The 14,543-nt window shown below is 56.0% G+C and overlaps 6 protein-coding genes and 1 non-coding gene across 7 annotated transcripts; 3 read left to right on the forward strand and 4 right to left on the reverse strand.

Annotated features, from left to right (window-relative positions):
* The first annotated feature begins 165 nt into the window (after positions 1 to 165).
* Positions 166 to 2,855, forward strand: BO86DRAFT_352317 (calponin homology domain protein). The gene is made up of 2 exons (XM_025669473.1): positions 166 to 601; positions 681 to 2,855. Exons 1-2 carry the CDS (start codon positions 435 to 437, stop codon positions 2,482 to 2,484), a joined length of 1,971 nt encoding a protein of 656 aa, XP_025532961.1. The 5' UTR covers positions 166 to 434; the 3' UTR covers positions 2,485 to 2,855.
* A 126-nt stretch (positions 2,856 to 2,981) lies between these two features.
* Positions 2,982 to 5,251, reverse strand: BO86DRAFT_405948 (uncharacterized protein). The gene is made up of 2 exons (XM_025674137.1): positions 5,088 to 5,251; positions 2,982 to 5,024 (listed from the first exon to the last, which is right to left on the reverse strand). Exons 1-2 carry the CDS (start codon positions 5,194 to 5,196, stop codon positions 3,151 to 3,153), a joined length of 1,983 nt encoding a protein of 660 aa, XP_025532962.1. The 5' UTR covers positions 5,197 to 5,251; the 3' UTR covers positions 2,982 to 3,150.
* Positions 5,252 to 5,529: 278 nt separating this feature from the next.
* On the reverse strand, positions 5,530 to 5,600 carry BO86DRAFT_t20. The gene has a single exon. It is a non-coding gene; the product is annotated as a tRNA-His (tRNA).
* A 1,521-nt stretch (positions 5,601 to 7,121) lies between these two features.
* Positions 7,122 to 8,297, forward strand: BO86DRAFT_452692 (2EXR domain-containing protein). The gene has a single exon (XM_025676944.1). It carries the CDS (start codon positions 7,157 to 7,159, stop codon positions 8,027 to 8,029), a length of 873 nt encoding a protein of 290 aa, XP_025532963.1. The 5' UTR covers positions 7,122 to 7,156; the 3' UTR covers positions 8,030 to 8,297.
* Positions 8,298 to 8,990: 693 nt separating this feature from the next.
* Positions 8,991 to 10,497, forward strand: BO86DRAFT_428945 (glycoside hydrolase family 71 protein; the record flags this gene model as incomplete). The annotated part of the gene is made up of 4 exons (XM_025675623.1): positions 8,991 to 9,125; positions 9,185 to 9,716; positions 9,780 to 9,911; positions 9,986 to 10,497. The coding sequence occupies 4 exons, from the start codon at positions 8,991 to 8,993 to the stop codon at positions 10,495 to 10,497; spliced, it is 1,311 nt and encodes a 436-aa protein (XP_025532964.1).
* Positions 10,498 to 11,541: 1,044 nt separating this feature from the next.
* Positions 11,542 to 11,946, reverse strand: BO86DRAFT_394852 (uncharacterized protein; the record flags this gene model as incomplete). The annotated part of the gene is made up of 1 exon (XM_025673259.1): positions 11,542 to 11,946. One exon carries the CDS (start codon positions 11,944 to 11,946, stop codon positions 11,542 to 11,544), a length of 405 nt encoding a protein of 134 aa, XP_025532965.1.
* A 1,226-nt stretch (positions 11,947 to 13,172) lies between these two features.
* Positions 13,173 to 14,057, reverse strand: BO86DRAFT_328888 (ORMDL family protein). The gene is made up of 3 exons (XM_025668659.1): positions 13,829 to 14,057; positions 13,375 to 13,733; positions 13,173 to 13,311 (listed from the first exon to the last, which is right to left on the reverse strand). The coding sequence occupies exons 1-3, from the start codon at positions 13,959 to 13,961 to the stop codon at positions 13,264 to 13,266; spliced, it is 540 nt and encodes a 179-aa protein (XP_025532966.1). The 5' UTR covers positions 13,962 to 14,057; the 3' UTR covers positions 13,173 to 13,263.
* Between the last annotated feature and the right edge of the window lie 486 nt (positions 14,058 to 14,543).

Genomic DNA, 14,543 nt, shown 5'->3' on the forward strand with positions numbered 1-14,543 from the left:
GCATTCCGCCTGTTGCCCTCGTTTTCTGACTGACTGACTGACTGACTGACTCTCTTCTCGACTTTGACTTTCCTGTCCTCGTCCTCATCGATCAGCTCTGAGAGTGTCTCTCTCTCTCTCTTCTTCCTCTGCTGACTGGCATAACATAATCCTCTAGTTCAATCATTCTCCACTGGTCCCTTCGCATTCCATTCCAATCTCGCATCCGTTCGATCCGCGAGTCTTCTCCTAAGCCACCACTTCCCCCCCTCCCCCCCCTGTGACGTACCGCGGTTCGTCCCACTCGCTGTTAGGCACTATATAAACAGAAGCCCTACACTGCCCCCCCTTTCCACCCCTATTTCAGCGCCGACTCGCCATCTTCGGTTCTTCTAGGATCTTTCTACATGCTTCACACATCTGTGAGCAAACACAGCTGAGTGTGATAATCAAAAATGGCCTCCGTCACATCCCTGGATAAGGACTTGCGCAATCTGCGCTTGTCCCGCTATACCCCGCAAGCAGCCGCGGAAGTCCGCAGCTGGATCGAAGAAGTGCTCCATGACAAACTCCCAGCAGGAGATCTTCTAGAAGCTCTGAAAGATGGAGTGGCTCTTTGCAGGTAAGAGCTGGAATTTTCGTCTGATAGAGACAACTCCCTTCCGGATGGGAATCGCAAACTGATCGCAGCCTGCTCACAGACTAGTAAACCTCGCCGTATCGCCGGGTGTCAAATACAAGCAGTCATCCATGCCGTTCGTGCAGATGGAAAACATCTCCCACTTCCTGCGCGCCTGCCAGATGCCACCTCTCAGCCTGCCCCCGCATGACGTATTTCTGACTGTCGATCTCTACGAGGCCAAGGACCCCGCCCAGGTGCTCCAATGCCTGACCTCGTTCAGCCGACGGGCCAACGCTCTCCAGCCCAGCAAGTTCCCCTACGCCATTGGCCCCCAGTCCAAGGGCAGCTCGCTCAGTCCACATGTGACGGGGTCCAGCCAGGGCGGTGCCTATACCCCCACCAAGTCGCTCGGATTGGGCGGTAGCAACTCGGGTCACTCCAGCCCAGCGCGATCGCCGCAGCCTGTCAGCACCTGGAGCAAGAAGTCGGACGAGCACAGCACGGCCCCGGCCTGGAACATCCACCAATACGGCTACATGGGCGGAGCCAGCCAGGGCAACCAGGGTGTTGCGTTCGGCGCGCGGCGCCAGATCACCACCGCCGCGCCCCACGTCCCCAGTCTAGCGGAGAAGGAGAAGCGCCGGCGGGACGAGGAGGAGAGAAAACGGCTGCAGGAGCTGGAGGACCAGCGGCGCCGCCAACAGCAGCAGGAGGTCGATGAAGAGCAGGCCCGTCTCGAGGAAGAACGTCGCTGGGAGGAAGAGACGGCGCGGACGCGCGAACAGGAGCGCCTGCAGGTGGAGGCGGAGCGCCAACGCTGGGACCAGCAACAGCGCCAGTGGCAAGAGGAGGAGGACAAGCGCCAGCAGGAGGAGCGCGAGACGGAGGCACGGCTGGAGAAGGAGCGACTCCAGCGCCGCGAAGCGCAGGACAGCCGCCTCAACGGCCAGTTCCTCAGCCAGTACCAAGCCAGCATGGTCGCCGGGGCCGGCAAACCCGCCGCGACGTCGGAATCCCAGGAGCGCCACCGCATCCGCCAGCTGGAACACGAACTGGAGCGGGCCAAGGAGCGCGAGCGGCAGTACGAGCGCGAACGGGACGATGCCACCCGCGCAACGTCCCCGGAGACCGCGCGGAGCCCGCGTCCGGTCCCCGTGCCCCCCAAGCCCAGCTACGATCTCTCCTCCCTCGAGCAAGAACGCAGACTCCTCCGCGGAGAGTGGCAGAAGCACCACGACGACGACCAGCAGCAAGACAACAACAACACCAACAACAACAACCTCCCCACTCCTATCGCCGAGAGTCCCTCCAGCCCACCCCCTCCATCCCTACCCGCCCGCCGCCCTCTGCCCGAACCCACCCCCACCGAATCACAATCCCCAGCAATGCCCCCGCGCCCCCTCCCCGACCCAGCAACCTACACCTCGCCCCCGCAGTCCCCCATCCGCAAACCCGTCCCCGCTTCTCCCGCAACCAGAGTCGACCGCTTCCTCTCCACCAACCACCCCCCCAGTTCTCCCAAACCAGCCACCCACCGCCCCGCAGACTACACGACGACCGCCGAGGTCGACGCCGAGAACAGCCGCCGCCTGGCCGCCCAGCAGACGACCAAGGCCGGCGGCTGGGCCTCCAAGTCCCTGCTGGAGCGCGAGATGGAGCGCGAGCGCGAGCGCCAGCGCGAGTGGGAGGAGAGCCAGAAGCAGACCCAGGTGGCCGCCGCCCGCGGGCTGCGCGACGGCTCGCTCGGCTCCGGCCCCGGCCAGGGCGCCTGGGACGTCCACCAGTACGGCTACATGGGCGGCGACAACCAGAACCGCGGCGGGCCCGGCTTGGGCGTCGGCGGCGCCCGGAGGCAGATTATCGGGCCGCGGCCTGCGCCTTGAGCCTAGTATCTGCAGGGTGTTCACTGCGGTTATTTCGAATTCTCGGGTTGGGTTTCGCGCTGGGGATGTGGGTGCAGATGTGGTTGGAAATGTGGTTGGTGATGTGGTTGATAGGTAGCGATTGGCTAAGATCTGGTGGATGTTTTGAGGATTTAGTGATGGATGGAGGGGATTTAGTCTGCGGGAGAGGATGTTCGTACTTATACCCGTTTTTTTTGGTCTATCAGCATGGTAATATTTGGAATTGAGATGCATTTTGCATGCGATTTGTTGGTTTTGCTTTTGTTAACAGGCCCATTTGGAAAGGGACCATGGCTTGGTGGATTCTGTAGTACGAATGTTTCTTTCAGAAGAATAATAAGTAGAGGAAGAACGAATAATCGAAATAAGAATGTAATTCAGATGCTCAACTCAAGAAATTTATCTCTGCTACAATCACAACAACAGGGTATCTATCTGGCTATTCGAGAAAGAAGCACTTCCTAGGTAAATTCGCCCGGAAATATAACATGACAAAAAAAAAAAAGAAAAACAGGAGAAGAGATCAACACGATCAACAAGCACAGGCTGTGCAGCACAAGACAAATTTGAAAATGCCCGACTCGCAGCTTCAACCGCCCACTACCACCATCCACAATCAATCTTCGCGTCAGGAGCCCAAACGTCTCAAACCGCGGCAACCGGCATCCCGTGATCCTCATTCCCCTGCGTCAGCGGAATGATCTCGTCGATCAGGAACCACAACCGCCGCCCGCTCTCCAACAGCCACGCCCACTCGATGTCGCCCGCGTGCAGGTCGGCCTCGCGCTTCTTCCGCCCATCGTGGATCGGGCGCTGCTCGCGAGCCATGATCCCCTCCCCGACGGCCTCCTTCAGCGCCGGGGTCACGGTCAGCATGTCGTTGTCGGCGAGCAGGATGAGCAGCGCCTCCAGGGTGATGGAGACCTTGGCGTTGTCGGCGGGGGAGTTCGTGTTGGCGCCGTAGGGCAGGAAGCAGTATTCCAGCTTCGCCTGGCTGAGGTACTCGTCGTCCGTGTCGGGGGCGGCGGACTCGCGCATGCGGAAGAGCAGGTACTCGCAGAGGGTGGTCTGGGCGGCCGGGGTGAAGTGCGGGAGGGCGGTGGGGCTGATGAAGGCCTGGTACGAGGGGAGGGGCAGGTGGCGGATGTTCTCGGCGAAGAGGTGATACAGCTCCTCGAGCGGGATGAAGTGTTGGGGGATGGTCTCGGAGACGGTGGAGAGGAGGTGCAGGAGGCGTTGGCGGAGGGTGATGGAGCGCATGCCGCCGAGGGTGCAGGGGTCGGCGTGCATGGTGGCGAGGTGGCCGGGGGGGATCTGGTCGTCCGGGACATAGCGTTGAGAGGTCGGATCGGAGTATTTGAACGTGCCTGTAGGCGTGCCGTAGTTGTCCGGTGTCTTGAAGTTCGCCGGTGTGGTGAAGATGGTGGGCTCTGGGCGGGTCTCCTGCGGGCGAGTACCTCGTCGGGCTCGTTTTGACTGTCGGAGAGCAACACCACCACCACCAGCATCTCGTCTCGACGAGGCTGGAGTCCCTGCACCGCCGCGACCGCGACCGCGACCACGGCCGCGTCCTTGTAGAGCCCGTGGCTCGACGTCTCCGACAATAAAGTCATCTGTCGTGGTGGTGTCACCGGCATCAACACTGTCCTCGTCCTCCTCGTCGTCGGTCAAATAATCTCCATACTCTTCCGCGTCGATGTTGACTCGCATCCCGCGCTTCTTGCTATTGTGGCTGGACCTCTTGTGCTTGCCATGCTTGAGTTCATTCTCAAAGACCTCGCGGAACTCGTTGGAGGTTGTAGCCCGGCCGTCGGCGAAGATAGATTTCACGATTCGACGATTGCGGCCGTAGGTGGCGCTCGCGCCTTCGATGTAGCGCACGATGAGGCTGTCTTTCAGTATCTGATCGGCTGCATCGGTCTTCTTGGTCGTGATTTTGGACCTGCGCTTCGTAGTGTTCACATCCTCGGCGTCCGTGCTGGCGTCCTTGGTCTCTATCCACTGTCGATGGCGCTCATTCCAGTCACTCTCGAGCACCTCGCACATGAACTCGAGCCAGATCCGCCAGTGTTCCCAGCGCTCGTGGTGTAGTACAGAGCACTGGAATGCCCACCCGACGGCATGCCAGAAGTCCTCCGCACGGGACCAGATGGATTGTGATTCCCCCAGGTCGAGGTTTATCGGCGTCATGATATCCTCTGTCGCATCCGGCGAGGTGAGCGCGTTGTCGGCCCCGCGACGTCGGCGGCCATGGCGCGATGTTTCGAAGTGCTTGAAGGAGAATGCGAGGCCAAACTTGGCGGCTTTGGGCCCAACGAGCGCGTTGGTAAGGCGGAGGAGACGGAGGGATGCATTGGGGGCTTCTTCCTCCTCGGCTGTCTTTGCGCGAGTGGTCGTGGAGGGGTGTACAAGGAAGGTCGCGGCGACAGCCAGGTGCTGAGGTGGTGGAACGTAGGCTGGCGTATAAGCAATAGTACCCGCGGTGAGAATTTCTAATAGGAAGTTAAGAGCTTGTGTATCTGGTGGGAAATGTGAGCGTTCGCAAACAAAGGAGTAGATGAACTGTATAGAGCGAGACATACATAGCTTCTCTTCGAGGAAGATGCCGGAGTGCTGGACCAGCTCAAAGGGAAGTGGTTTCGCAGGACGATAGAGAGGCATAGACGCCTCTGCACCTTCTGGGATAGCCATCAAAAGCCGCAGAGGATGATGTAGGAGTCGATTGAAGAGGAAGAGATGCGATGCGCGGAGAGAAAGAATCGCGCCGATAATGGCTGATAGCCGGTCAAAGAAACGCGGCGCTTATCGATAGCCGCATTGGACGTGTTGCTTCACGTCCCGCCTGCCGCTTTGTATATAGCCATTTGTGTATATAAGTATGAGATGAGTGATAGCCAGACAGCCTGTTCGACTTTCGTATGACCGGTATGTTCAAAATTGACAAAGTACAGGCACAAAATAATTCCAGCTGGGTGCGAGCAACATGTTATGAGGAGTAAAAAGAAAACAAACCAAAAAAGAAAGTGGCGCTGCCCGGAATCGAACCGGGGCTGGCACGGCCACAACGTGACGTCATACCACTAGACCACAGCACCTGTTGTTGTGATATCCGCCTCAACTTAGTGCTATAAGTACAAATTTTGACTTAAGTAGAGGTAACTACACCTTGTGGACTGCAGGCGTCTCTCAATCGCCTGGAGTGTTTGTCGATATACTTGACAATAGAGCACTGCTCCTTCTTTCTAACAACAGTGATATCCTTTATCAATTGAGTTTACTTGACTACTGCGCCTCTTATTGGCGACGGTAATATCCTTTATCACCAGGGTCTCCTCAGCCATAGACACTTTATCACATTCTCTAGTAGTTTTCTTGAACTGTGACCACTTGTCCACCCTTCAATCAATGCTAGAATGTTGCATAGTATACATATTACAGTACACATCAGTGCGCATTAGTCAGCCCTTTACTGACAACCATACCCAGCTCTTTGATACTTGTATCCGTACATATACGTGTACATATGTGTATAATTTATTCTTGCTTCTGGAGCCAGATGGGCCGTGCGGAGGCAGCCTCAACACATAGCCTAGCATCCTAGTACATCTATCCAGCTATGTACTTGAACGTTGCGGTTCATACATGTCTATTACTCCAATTTGTCTGCGGGTGTATATAACCGATCCTAATCTTTGCGGTCATAGAATATACAGGTATGACCGGAATTTCCTTGCATAAGTAGGACATATAGAACAGCTTTTTCTACTGCTTTCCACGACAGCGATATTGATATATACATCATAACTATAAGCATCAGCTATACAGATAACGGATCTCTTAGGACCTAGTTCCCACTGTAGCCTACGCAAACCTTCCACCCTTCCTCGGTAGCCTTTACAGTTGACGAGTTACTTGATATATGCAGGTATACTCTATACTTCTACTACCAAAGGCAGTTTCTCTGGTCTTGGCGCATCCAGCAGTAGTAAATACCCCAAACACAGTCTATAAATTTAATATGAGACCCACAGGCAACGATCGATGCAAGCCAGCATGTTTCTGGCAAAGAGGATATGAGACTGTAGAAGAGTTCAGGTCTCAGCAAGATGCTGGTTGCTCACGTGATGTTCATATGGGCGAAGCACTGTTGCTGTGAAGACCGTGGGCAGATCATACCGGTGTTCCTGGTGAATGAATTTTCTATGTGAATGTATATTGATATGTGAAGACGTGGGACACGTCCTCACTAAGCTTGATGCAAAAAGGCAACTTGAAAAGAAGTTATGCCTTCAGATCACCCTCATCGATCTAACACCCACTCTTATGATTATCAAGAAGTGAGATCCCACTAAGTGTTTTCAAGAGGAAGCTGTTCTCAATGTTCATCTACCTCACTTTAGGAGTATCGGATCACCCTGAGCACCTTCATCTCAACGCTGTTCACACATCCCACTGCCTGATCTTCAAGAATGTTGGCTTGAGTAAACTGCTGTGTGTTGAAAAGTGACGATATCCGGAAGACTGATCGCTCCTTGCACATCAACTTAAATTGGTAAGGCATCTTGTATTTGCCGTGAAATAAGCCTTTCCTAACCAACTCCACCAAGTCCATACTCCATACCACAACATTTTCGAACAGATTTCACCAGCCATGGCAACAAGTTCCTTCCCCAAATTCTCCAAGTTGCCCGCGGAGCTGCGCCTCAAGATCTGGGAAGAAGCCCTACCCGAGCTCATCGAACAGCCCTTGTACTTCTACAGCCAGCGCCCGACCACCTGCGCCCGTGACACCCCCGCAGACGATGGCTCCCTCCCGGAGGGGATGCCGCAGAGCATGGACTTCAGACACGGCCAGGTGCACCCCCGCGTGGCCGAGCTCCCGCACCTATTCGTCAACTGGGAGGCTCGCAGAACCGCCCTGCGCTGGGTGGGCAAGCAAGGCACGGAGACCCTCTCGTCGTGGAAGAGACCGACCCACAACCACCACGTACTCGTTCGGCCCTTCCACCCGGAGACCGACACCCTCTACATCCCCGCCGATCTGTGGAATGGGTTCTGTCGCGAGAAACCCACGGTGGGGAGCATGCCCGCGTACCCCTTCGCCAACTACTCGGCCGCGGAGCGGGCGTTCCGGCACGTGGCGTTGTCGGTGAGGATGATCCAGGAAGAGCCGGCGGTTCTGGTCCATCTCCTTTGGCACTGGCGGGCCCTAGAAGTGGTGTATCTGGTGGCCCATGAGCAGCAGGATGACGAGAGGCAGTATGCGACGGAGGCGGTGGAAGGGAAACAGCTGTGGAGGTTTGAGGTATCGGGTGCCACTGTGACGGGGACGTGGGTGCGAGCGAACCGTGACATGGCATGGGAAGGCAGCAGCAGCAAGGAGAACGATCCCGACTTGGAGAAACTGAGGACGGTCATGCTCGGGACCCAGCCTTCGTTGACGGAGTACTTGAGGATTTGGAACTATCCGCTTCACTGGGATTTCAAGGCCCAGCTTATCCGTGTTGCCAGACACTGTACGTGAGAAGCTACTGATGCTGGGGCATGAAGTCGGTGGGTAGTTCCTGTGGTTGGTGTGGTTGAATCCGCTGCAAGGTGTATCTTAGCTCGTTGACTGGAGCGACGCACAGTCCCTAGCCGGTTACTGTAGTTGATGTACCGTACATTAGTTGCGACATGCCAATCCCCACACAATCCAACGCTGAGCCTCTGGTCCGACGTGAATAACAACTCTCCTCCGTAGTTGTCATACGCCCTGCGCATGATGCAGTTGAACCGACGTCGTACACGGCTTGCATGCACGACGGCAATGCCGTGGAGACTTGTGCGGTGACATGAATGTACACCTGTTTGACTCGCAGTTTCAGCTGCAGACCGCCAATTCAGGGCATTGCGAAGCAAGAAAATCAGACTGTTGCATCGTGACAAACGCACCCGTTTGCTCTGAGTCATATACTCGCTGTCTGCGAAGATCGAGGACGTTGTCCATAGAAGCTCTCGACGCGGAAAGCGGCTCGGCTCGTACCTGGACATGCATGATGGCAGGGCGTCTTGTCACTTCGATCGCTGCCGAGCCACCATCATGAATGTGACCAGGTCAGAAGCTTGCCAGCGCTGATCGAGTGGAAGACTAAATCTCCGAGTGTTACTGTAGGATCGAGAAAAGCCCGTCGGGAGAAGGTCTCGGACGGTTTGCAGCATCTCACGTGGTTCAACCTCGCGCATAACCTTATTTCTGAGGTGCAGCCATGGGTTACACCGGTCTCATCGACTGCGATCTCGAGCCTCTAAGGTGTCTTGCTCTAGGGGAAACGACGATGGATGTGCTCCAGGATGAAGAGAAGGAGGGGAAATGTACTCCCTTCTGCTCGATTGCACAAATCGGGGGAGAATGGCGAGTCCAACATAAAAGCGCGGGGGTGGGCTCTTTCCCCAGGATATGAGGAAGCTATTCAAGCTTTGAACAGCTCACTGAAGAAGCAAGCATGATTTGGAATACTTTTCTGCAACTCGTCGTCGTTGTGCTCAGTATCCTTCAATCAGTCTGGGGTTTCCCCACTGTCGAGGTTGAACGCGATGAACCCCAGGCCTCAAACCGATATGTCTTTGCCCACTTCATGGTACGTCAAGATGTCTCTTCACACCTCAATACCGCATCACCTAAGCTAACCACCCACAGGTCGGCATCGTCGAGAACTACCAAGTAGAAGACTGGATCGCGGACATGCAAGCGGCGCAAGCGATCGGCATCGACGCCTTCGCGCTGAACTGCGCCAGCATCGACAAGTACACGCCGACGCAGCTGGCGCTGGCGTACCAGGCGGCGCAGCAGGTGGGCTTCAAGGTGTTCATCTCCTTCGACTTCGCGTACTGGACCAACGGCGACACGGCCAAGATCACCGCCTACATGCAGCAGTACGCCGCCCACCCGGCGCAGATGCAGTACCGGGGCGGCGCGGTGGTGAGCACCTTCGTGGGCGACAGCTTCAACTGGGGCCCCGTGAAGCAGGGGACCTCGCATGCGATCCACGCCCTCCCGAACCTGCAGGACCCGGCCGAGGCGTCCAGCAACCGGGCGCGGGCCGCGGACGGCGCCTTCTCGTGGTACGCCTGGCCCACCGACGGCGGCAACAGCATCATCAGGGGCCCCATGACGACGATCTGGGATGATCGGTATGTCAAGGACCTGGCCGGGACCACTTATATGGCGCGTGAGTGCTCCATCGTCGCTGTGGTTGTCAGCATTGGGTATTACCGAGCTAACAGAGCGACAGCCGTCTCGCCCTGGTTCGCCACCCACTTCAACAGCAAGAACTGGGTCTTCATCTGCGAGAACCTGCCGACCCTCCGGTGGGAGCAGATGCTGACGCTCCGGCCCAGTTTGATTGAGATCATCTCGTGGAATGGTAGGCACATCCTCCATGAGCCCGTAGCAGGATCACCCTCCTACTGCATGTATACATACCCACACTGAATCTAGACTACGGCGAATCGCACTACATCGGCCCCTACGCGGCCAACCACAGCGACGACGGGTCCTCCAAGTGGGCCAAGGGCATGCCGCACGACGCCTGGCGGGACCTGTACCAGCCCTACATCGCCGCGTACAAGGCCGGGGCCACGGCGCCGCGGGTCGAGAAGGACAGCCTGGTGTACTGGTACCGGCCCACGCCGAAGGGGGTCTCGTGCCCGGAGGACAACCTCGGGCCGCCGAACGGGATCGCCATGCTCGGGGACAGCATCTTCGTGGCGACCCTGCTGACCAGCCCGGCGACGCTGACGGTGACCAGCGGGTCGAATGGCCCCGTGCGGATCGAGGTGCCCGCGGGGATTGTGACGTCGAACGTCTCGATGGGGACGGGCCCGCAGACGTTCACCGTGAGTCGGAACGGGCAGACGATTCTGAGTGGACAGGGCGGGTTGGCGGTGCAGAGCCAGTGCAACAAGTATTATAACTTCAACGTGTATGTGGGGAAGATTGCGGGGGTTTGATAGGTTCTCGTGTTGCTGGCTGGGTCGTCGGGGTCTAGGAATGCTGCTGCCGCAGGATGATCGGGTTCAGTCTGACCTGCTTAAATTGAATATGAGTCTATGTATGCATGCGATGGGCAATACCGCATATTAGGTGAACAATTCAAGTTCTCTCGGAGGAGTAGTCGCAGTTGAATAGCACCGAGAATGAGACCGCACCAAACCTTGAAACCTGGAGCCCGAGAGAAACTAGGGCTAACAGTATGCCGTCCATACCACACCCCTCGTATGTACAGTCTAGGGTCCCGAAGGCAAACCCTATATAGAGAGACCAACCTACAACCCCAAAAACACATCTACTAAATCCGAAAATGAAGCCAATATACAAAAAACAATCTCAAGGTATAAGTATAATAATAAGAATTGCAGACACAAATAATTGCAGACACACACCATCAAAGAATCTTCCATCTCCAGTGAGAGTGACCGACAGTTTTTTCAATATTTCAAACATTATACAAGAACTACAAAAGAAAAGGAGGGGGGGGAAGGGATAGGGACGGAGATTCAGGTTAGGTAAACTAGGTAGTAGGTAGCTAAACCATCAAGACACAGAACTGAGCGCAGGGCATCATCCCCGAATCAGCTACACCCTACACCTACCTCCACCCACCAACCCTCCCAAAACCAAACCCACAAAAATCAAACCACCACCGTATCAACCAACAACCCCCACACCCCGCCCTGAGGATCATTATCCCCCACCGTCGCCAGCCATCCCTCGACCGACCGCACCGCCTCAGGCGTAGGGCCCCCCTGGCCCCCGCCGCAGTCAACCATCTCCAGCCCACGGGTATCCGCATCCGCGTCCCCGTTCACCAGGCCGTTCACCTCCTCACCACCACCACCACCAGGAACCGTATAATAATCCGACTCCAGCACCTCGGTGTAGAAGCGCACCTGGTCGGCCCAGAAGATGGCGCCGCCGAACCGCCGCGCCCCCGGGTAGGGCCAGCGGTCGCGCAGCAGGCGCATCCGGCAGAGGAGCTCGGTGCGGGCGCGCGCTCAGCCCTCCTCGGAATGCAGCGTGGTGGGCGCGGTGGCCGGGGCGCGGAGCACGATCAGCCGGATGATGGTCTTGCCGGGCCAGGCGTCCAGGAAGGGTCGCCACTCCGGGTAGCAGGCCAGCACCGGGCGCTGCATGCTGGCGGCGGCGGCGCTGCTGGGGGTGCTGCTGGGGGTGCTGGTGCTGCCGGAGGGGGTTGAGGTGGACATTTTGGGGGCGTCGCAGCTGCAGCTCTGCTGAGGAGGAGGGGCCGGGGGTTTTGGGTTAGTTTTTGTTGACGGAGGTGGGGATTTGGGGAGTGGGGATTTGGGTTGGGTTAGCTTGGGGATCAGGTATCTTGGAGATCCCTGGGGGGTTTGGGCTTGGGGTTTGGGATGGAGCCTTAATGCTGGCATGGTTGGCATGGTGGGCGGGGATTTTATAGCTTTGGGATGAAAGGCGAGGTTGTGGAGTTCTCCTGTAGCATGTCATTATCTTGGGGTGGTGTAAAGGGATGGGGTCAAGGGCATGGTGAAAGATAAAGAAGCTGAGTTGCTTGAGATCCGAGGACAAGGAGCGCGGGTGAGGAGGGATAAAGGAAGGATTCCACCTGGCATCCTCCGATGAAGAATCTGGAATCCTGTTCTGAGTGGGGATTGGATGTGCATGCTGCTATCAGTTCTTCGGAGACAGCGCAGCTAACCTCAGGACAATGCTCGAGTGCTGGGACTTCAAAGCGATAATGGCTTTGTTTTAGACGGATGTGGAACGATGAAGAACTCTCCCGCCGCGCACCACTGTGGCATGTAGTGACTCTCTGCATCATATCAAATAAACATGGACCTGACTCGATAGAGAGTTTAGTTGCAATGAGTGGGCTAATGCACCTCCTGGGATGCCCTGACTGTTGACGTTCAGTCCTTGGAGTGATGTTGTATACCGCACGTGACGAGGTTCAAAAGGTGAGGTTCAACACTGCGTGATATTCAGGCGGATCGCCAACATCATTATCATCCTTGACTGGGCGAGGGTGTCAATCCCAAGAGTGAGGTCCACGGCGTCGACCCCTTTTCTATACCAGTATTTATCCCGAGGCTACCTTATCGTCGAACCACGCAAGTAACACGGCAGGCCTACTCACAACAGAACTACCAAGACAATGCACCAGCAAGTACTAATGGATAGGATATATAGGTAGGTGGTAGGTAGTGTGTAGTAGTGATGATGGTGAGGATAATATCGAGAGCATGGAGAATAGGAGTACAAGAACCCCTCAATTTCTCCCCTATTTTTGGGTTCTTCATCTAGTGTAGCGCGCCGTCCCCTTTTCACGCCATCGCCCAATCCTCTTCTTCGACGATGAAACCACAATTCAATTGTCTTCCCACCCCAGTTTCCAGTTTCAGAGTGAGGAACGCCCCCGACAGTCCTGTCCTCTCCACTTCGCATGGAAGGTACCCTGGAAAAACACACCGGCACAAATTGGCAACAAAAGTGCCCCACTTGGTCTTCCCCAAATGTGACCGGAGGTCCTGCCCCGATGGCGGACCGTGTGGGGTGGAAGAAAAGGGGGACATGAAGGTGATGACAGCGAGAGACGCAGGGGAAAGACAACATAGACGCCAAGTGGAGAATATTAGCAAGAATGGAGAAAAAAGATAGGAAGGAGGACAAGTCTGGAAAATGAGAACATGTGAGTTGGATTAAAATAAGGAAATTCGATGAGCCGGAGCAGCGAGCGACTACTCCTCGGGAATGTCAGAGAAGAGACCTATTCGCAAACGGTGCGACTGGCAGAGAGAGACGGGTTAGTACTGCGATACTGCCACCTGAGACGGTGGGGCCCAACTCACAAACGGCAACTTCGGGATAACCACCCCCAACGTAGCAAGGAAGTTGATGGTGAAATACGTCAGGTCGTAGTGGGTGTAATGCGTGCTGAGAAGGAAAAGGCAGATGGGCACGCAGAGCAGGAACTTCTTGGTCGGCGTGTATTGGTCGCCGTTGTCAATCTGCTCCCACATGTTGAGGTTGTCGTACGCCCCGGCGTTGAACTCAAAAGGGATGCCCCGCACCCAGTGAAACATGAGGAAAGAGCCGAACATATAGCTGATGTTGGTGAGCGTCCAGGAGGTTTCTTGCGAGACGCCAGGAATGATGTCGAAGAGGATCTTCAGAGCCACGATCAAGACGAAGTGAATGGTCCAGGCACCTAGATTGTCGTCGTACAGACCGTCAGCCACCTCGTTCATGCTGTGCGTGACTGCCCGCTGGGATTCGCGCCCGCCTTCATCTGTCCTAACTCACCCTTAGCATTGACCCAATTTGCGTTCAGATTGGGGAGGGCAGCCTGGTCGCTGGTCCGCTCGATGGACTCGGGAGGCTCCTGATAAATGATACTGCTCGACCGTCTCCTCCGCCCAGCCTTGCCTGAAGACATATTGGAGTCCGGAGTCAGCCGATGTCGGCCAGTGTCGACTTCCGGAGGGAAGGAGATGGCACGGGGAACGAGTAGAGAAGACACTTTGGCGGTATTATCGCAAGAGCAGGAGGAGGGGATAGTCGGAAAGGAGGAGAGGTGGGAATCTTGGCACGAGGAAAGAGAGAGTTGCAGGTTAGAGGAGTAGGAGTCGAGGAAGAGGAAGATGGATTGATAGAGATCGAGAAAGGAAAAGGGAGGAAAAGAAAGGAGAGGGTGAGGTAGATTGATCGAGGTGGACAACAAAAGCACGTAAGAAAGAGAGATAAAGAGTAAGTAAGTAGTAGGTTTAGCAGGTAGCAGGATGGGATGGGGGGAAGGCCGATGCGAATTCGACTTTCGATTAGAGGCGACGGCGAGACGGGCGAGATCTGGTGAGGATCCCCGACTGGTCACGGGAGCACCGGTACCGTATTCCCGGTACCGGCTGTATTCTATTCCTGCTACCCCAGCTCAACTGTCAGGAGAATTAAGTGGTTACAGCCAGTAATAATACAATTAACTGAAACAGATAAGGACCTGGAAGGGATCCTGAATGTAATG

This window comes from Aspergillus japonicus (genome assembly GCF_003184785.1).
Source record: "Aspergillus japonicus CBS 114.51 unplaced genomic scaffold BO86scaffold_2, whole genome shotgun sequence".
In the NCBI taxonomy this organism is placed as follows: Eukaryota; Fungi; Ascomycota; class Eurotiomycetes; order Eurotiales; family Aspergillaceae; genus Aspergillus; species Aspergillus japonicus.

Coding starts and splice junctions, on each gene's coding strand:
- BO86DRAFT_352317 (XM_025669473.1), top strand. CDS start 435: ATGGCCTCCGTCACATCCCTGGATAAGGACTTGCGCAATCTGCGCTTG. Junction 602..680: donor GATGGAGTGGCTCTTTGCAG/GTAAGAGCTGGA, acceptor GCCTGCTCACAG/ACTAGTAAACCTCGCCGTAT.
- BO86DRAFT_328888 (XM_025668659.1), bottom strand. CDS start 13,961: ATGTCTTCAGGCAAGGCTGGGCGGAGGAGACGGTCGAGCAGTATCATT. Junction 13,734..13,828: donor AAATTGGGTCAATGCTAAGG/GTGAGTTAGGAC, acceptor ACGACAATCTAG/GTGCCTGGACCATTCACTTC. Junction 13,312..13,374: donor TTATCCCGAAGTTGCCGTTT/GTGAGTTGGGCC, acceptor TCTCTCTGCCAG/TCGCACCGTTTGCGAATAGG.
- BO86DRAFT_405948 (XM_025674137.1), bottom strand. CDS start 5,196: ATGGCTATCCCAGAAGGTGCAGAGGCGTCTATGCCTCTCTATCGTCCT. Junction 5,025..5,087: donor CTTCCTCGAAGAGAAGCTAT/GTATGTCTCGCT, acceptor ATTTCCCACCAG/ATACACAAGCTCTTAACTTC.
- BO86DRAFT_452692 (XM_025676944.1), top strand. CDS start 7,157: ATGGCAACAAGTTCCTTCCCCAAATTCTCCAAGTTGCCCGCGGAGCTG.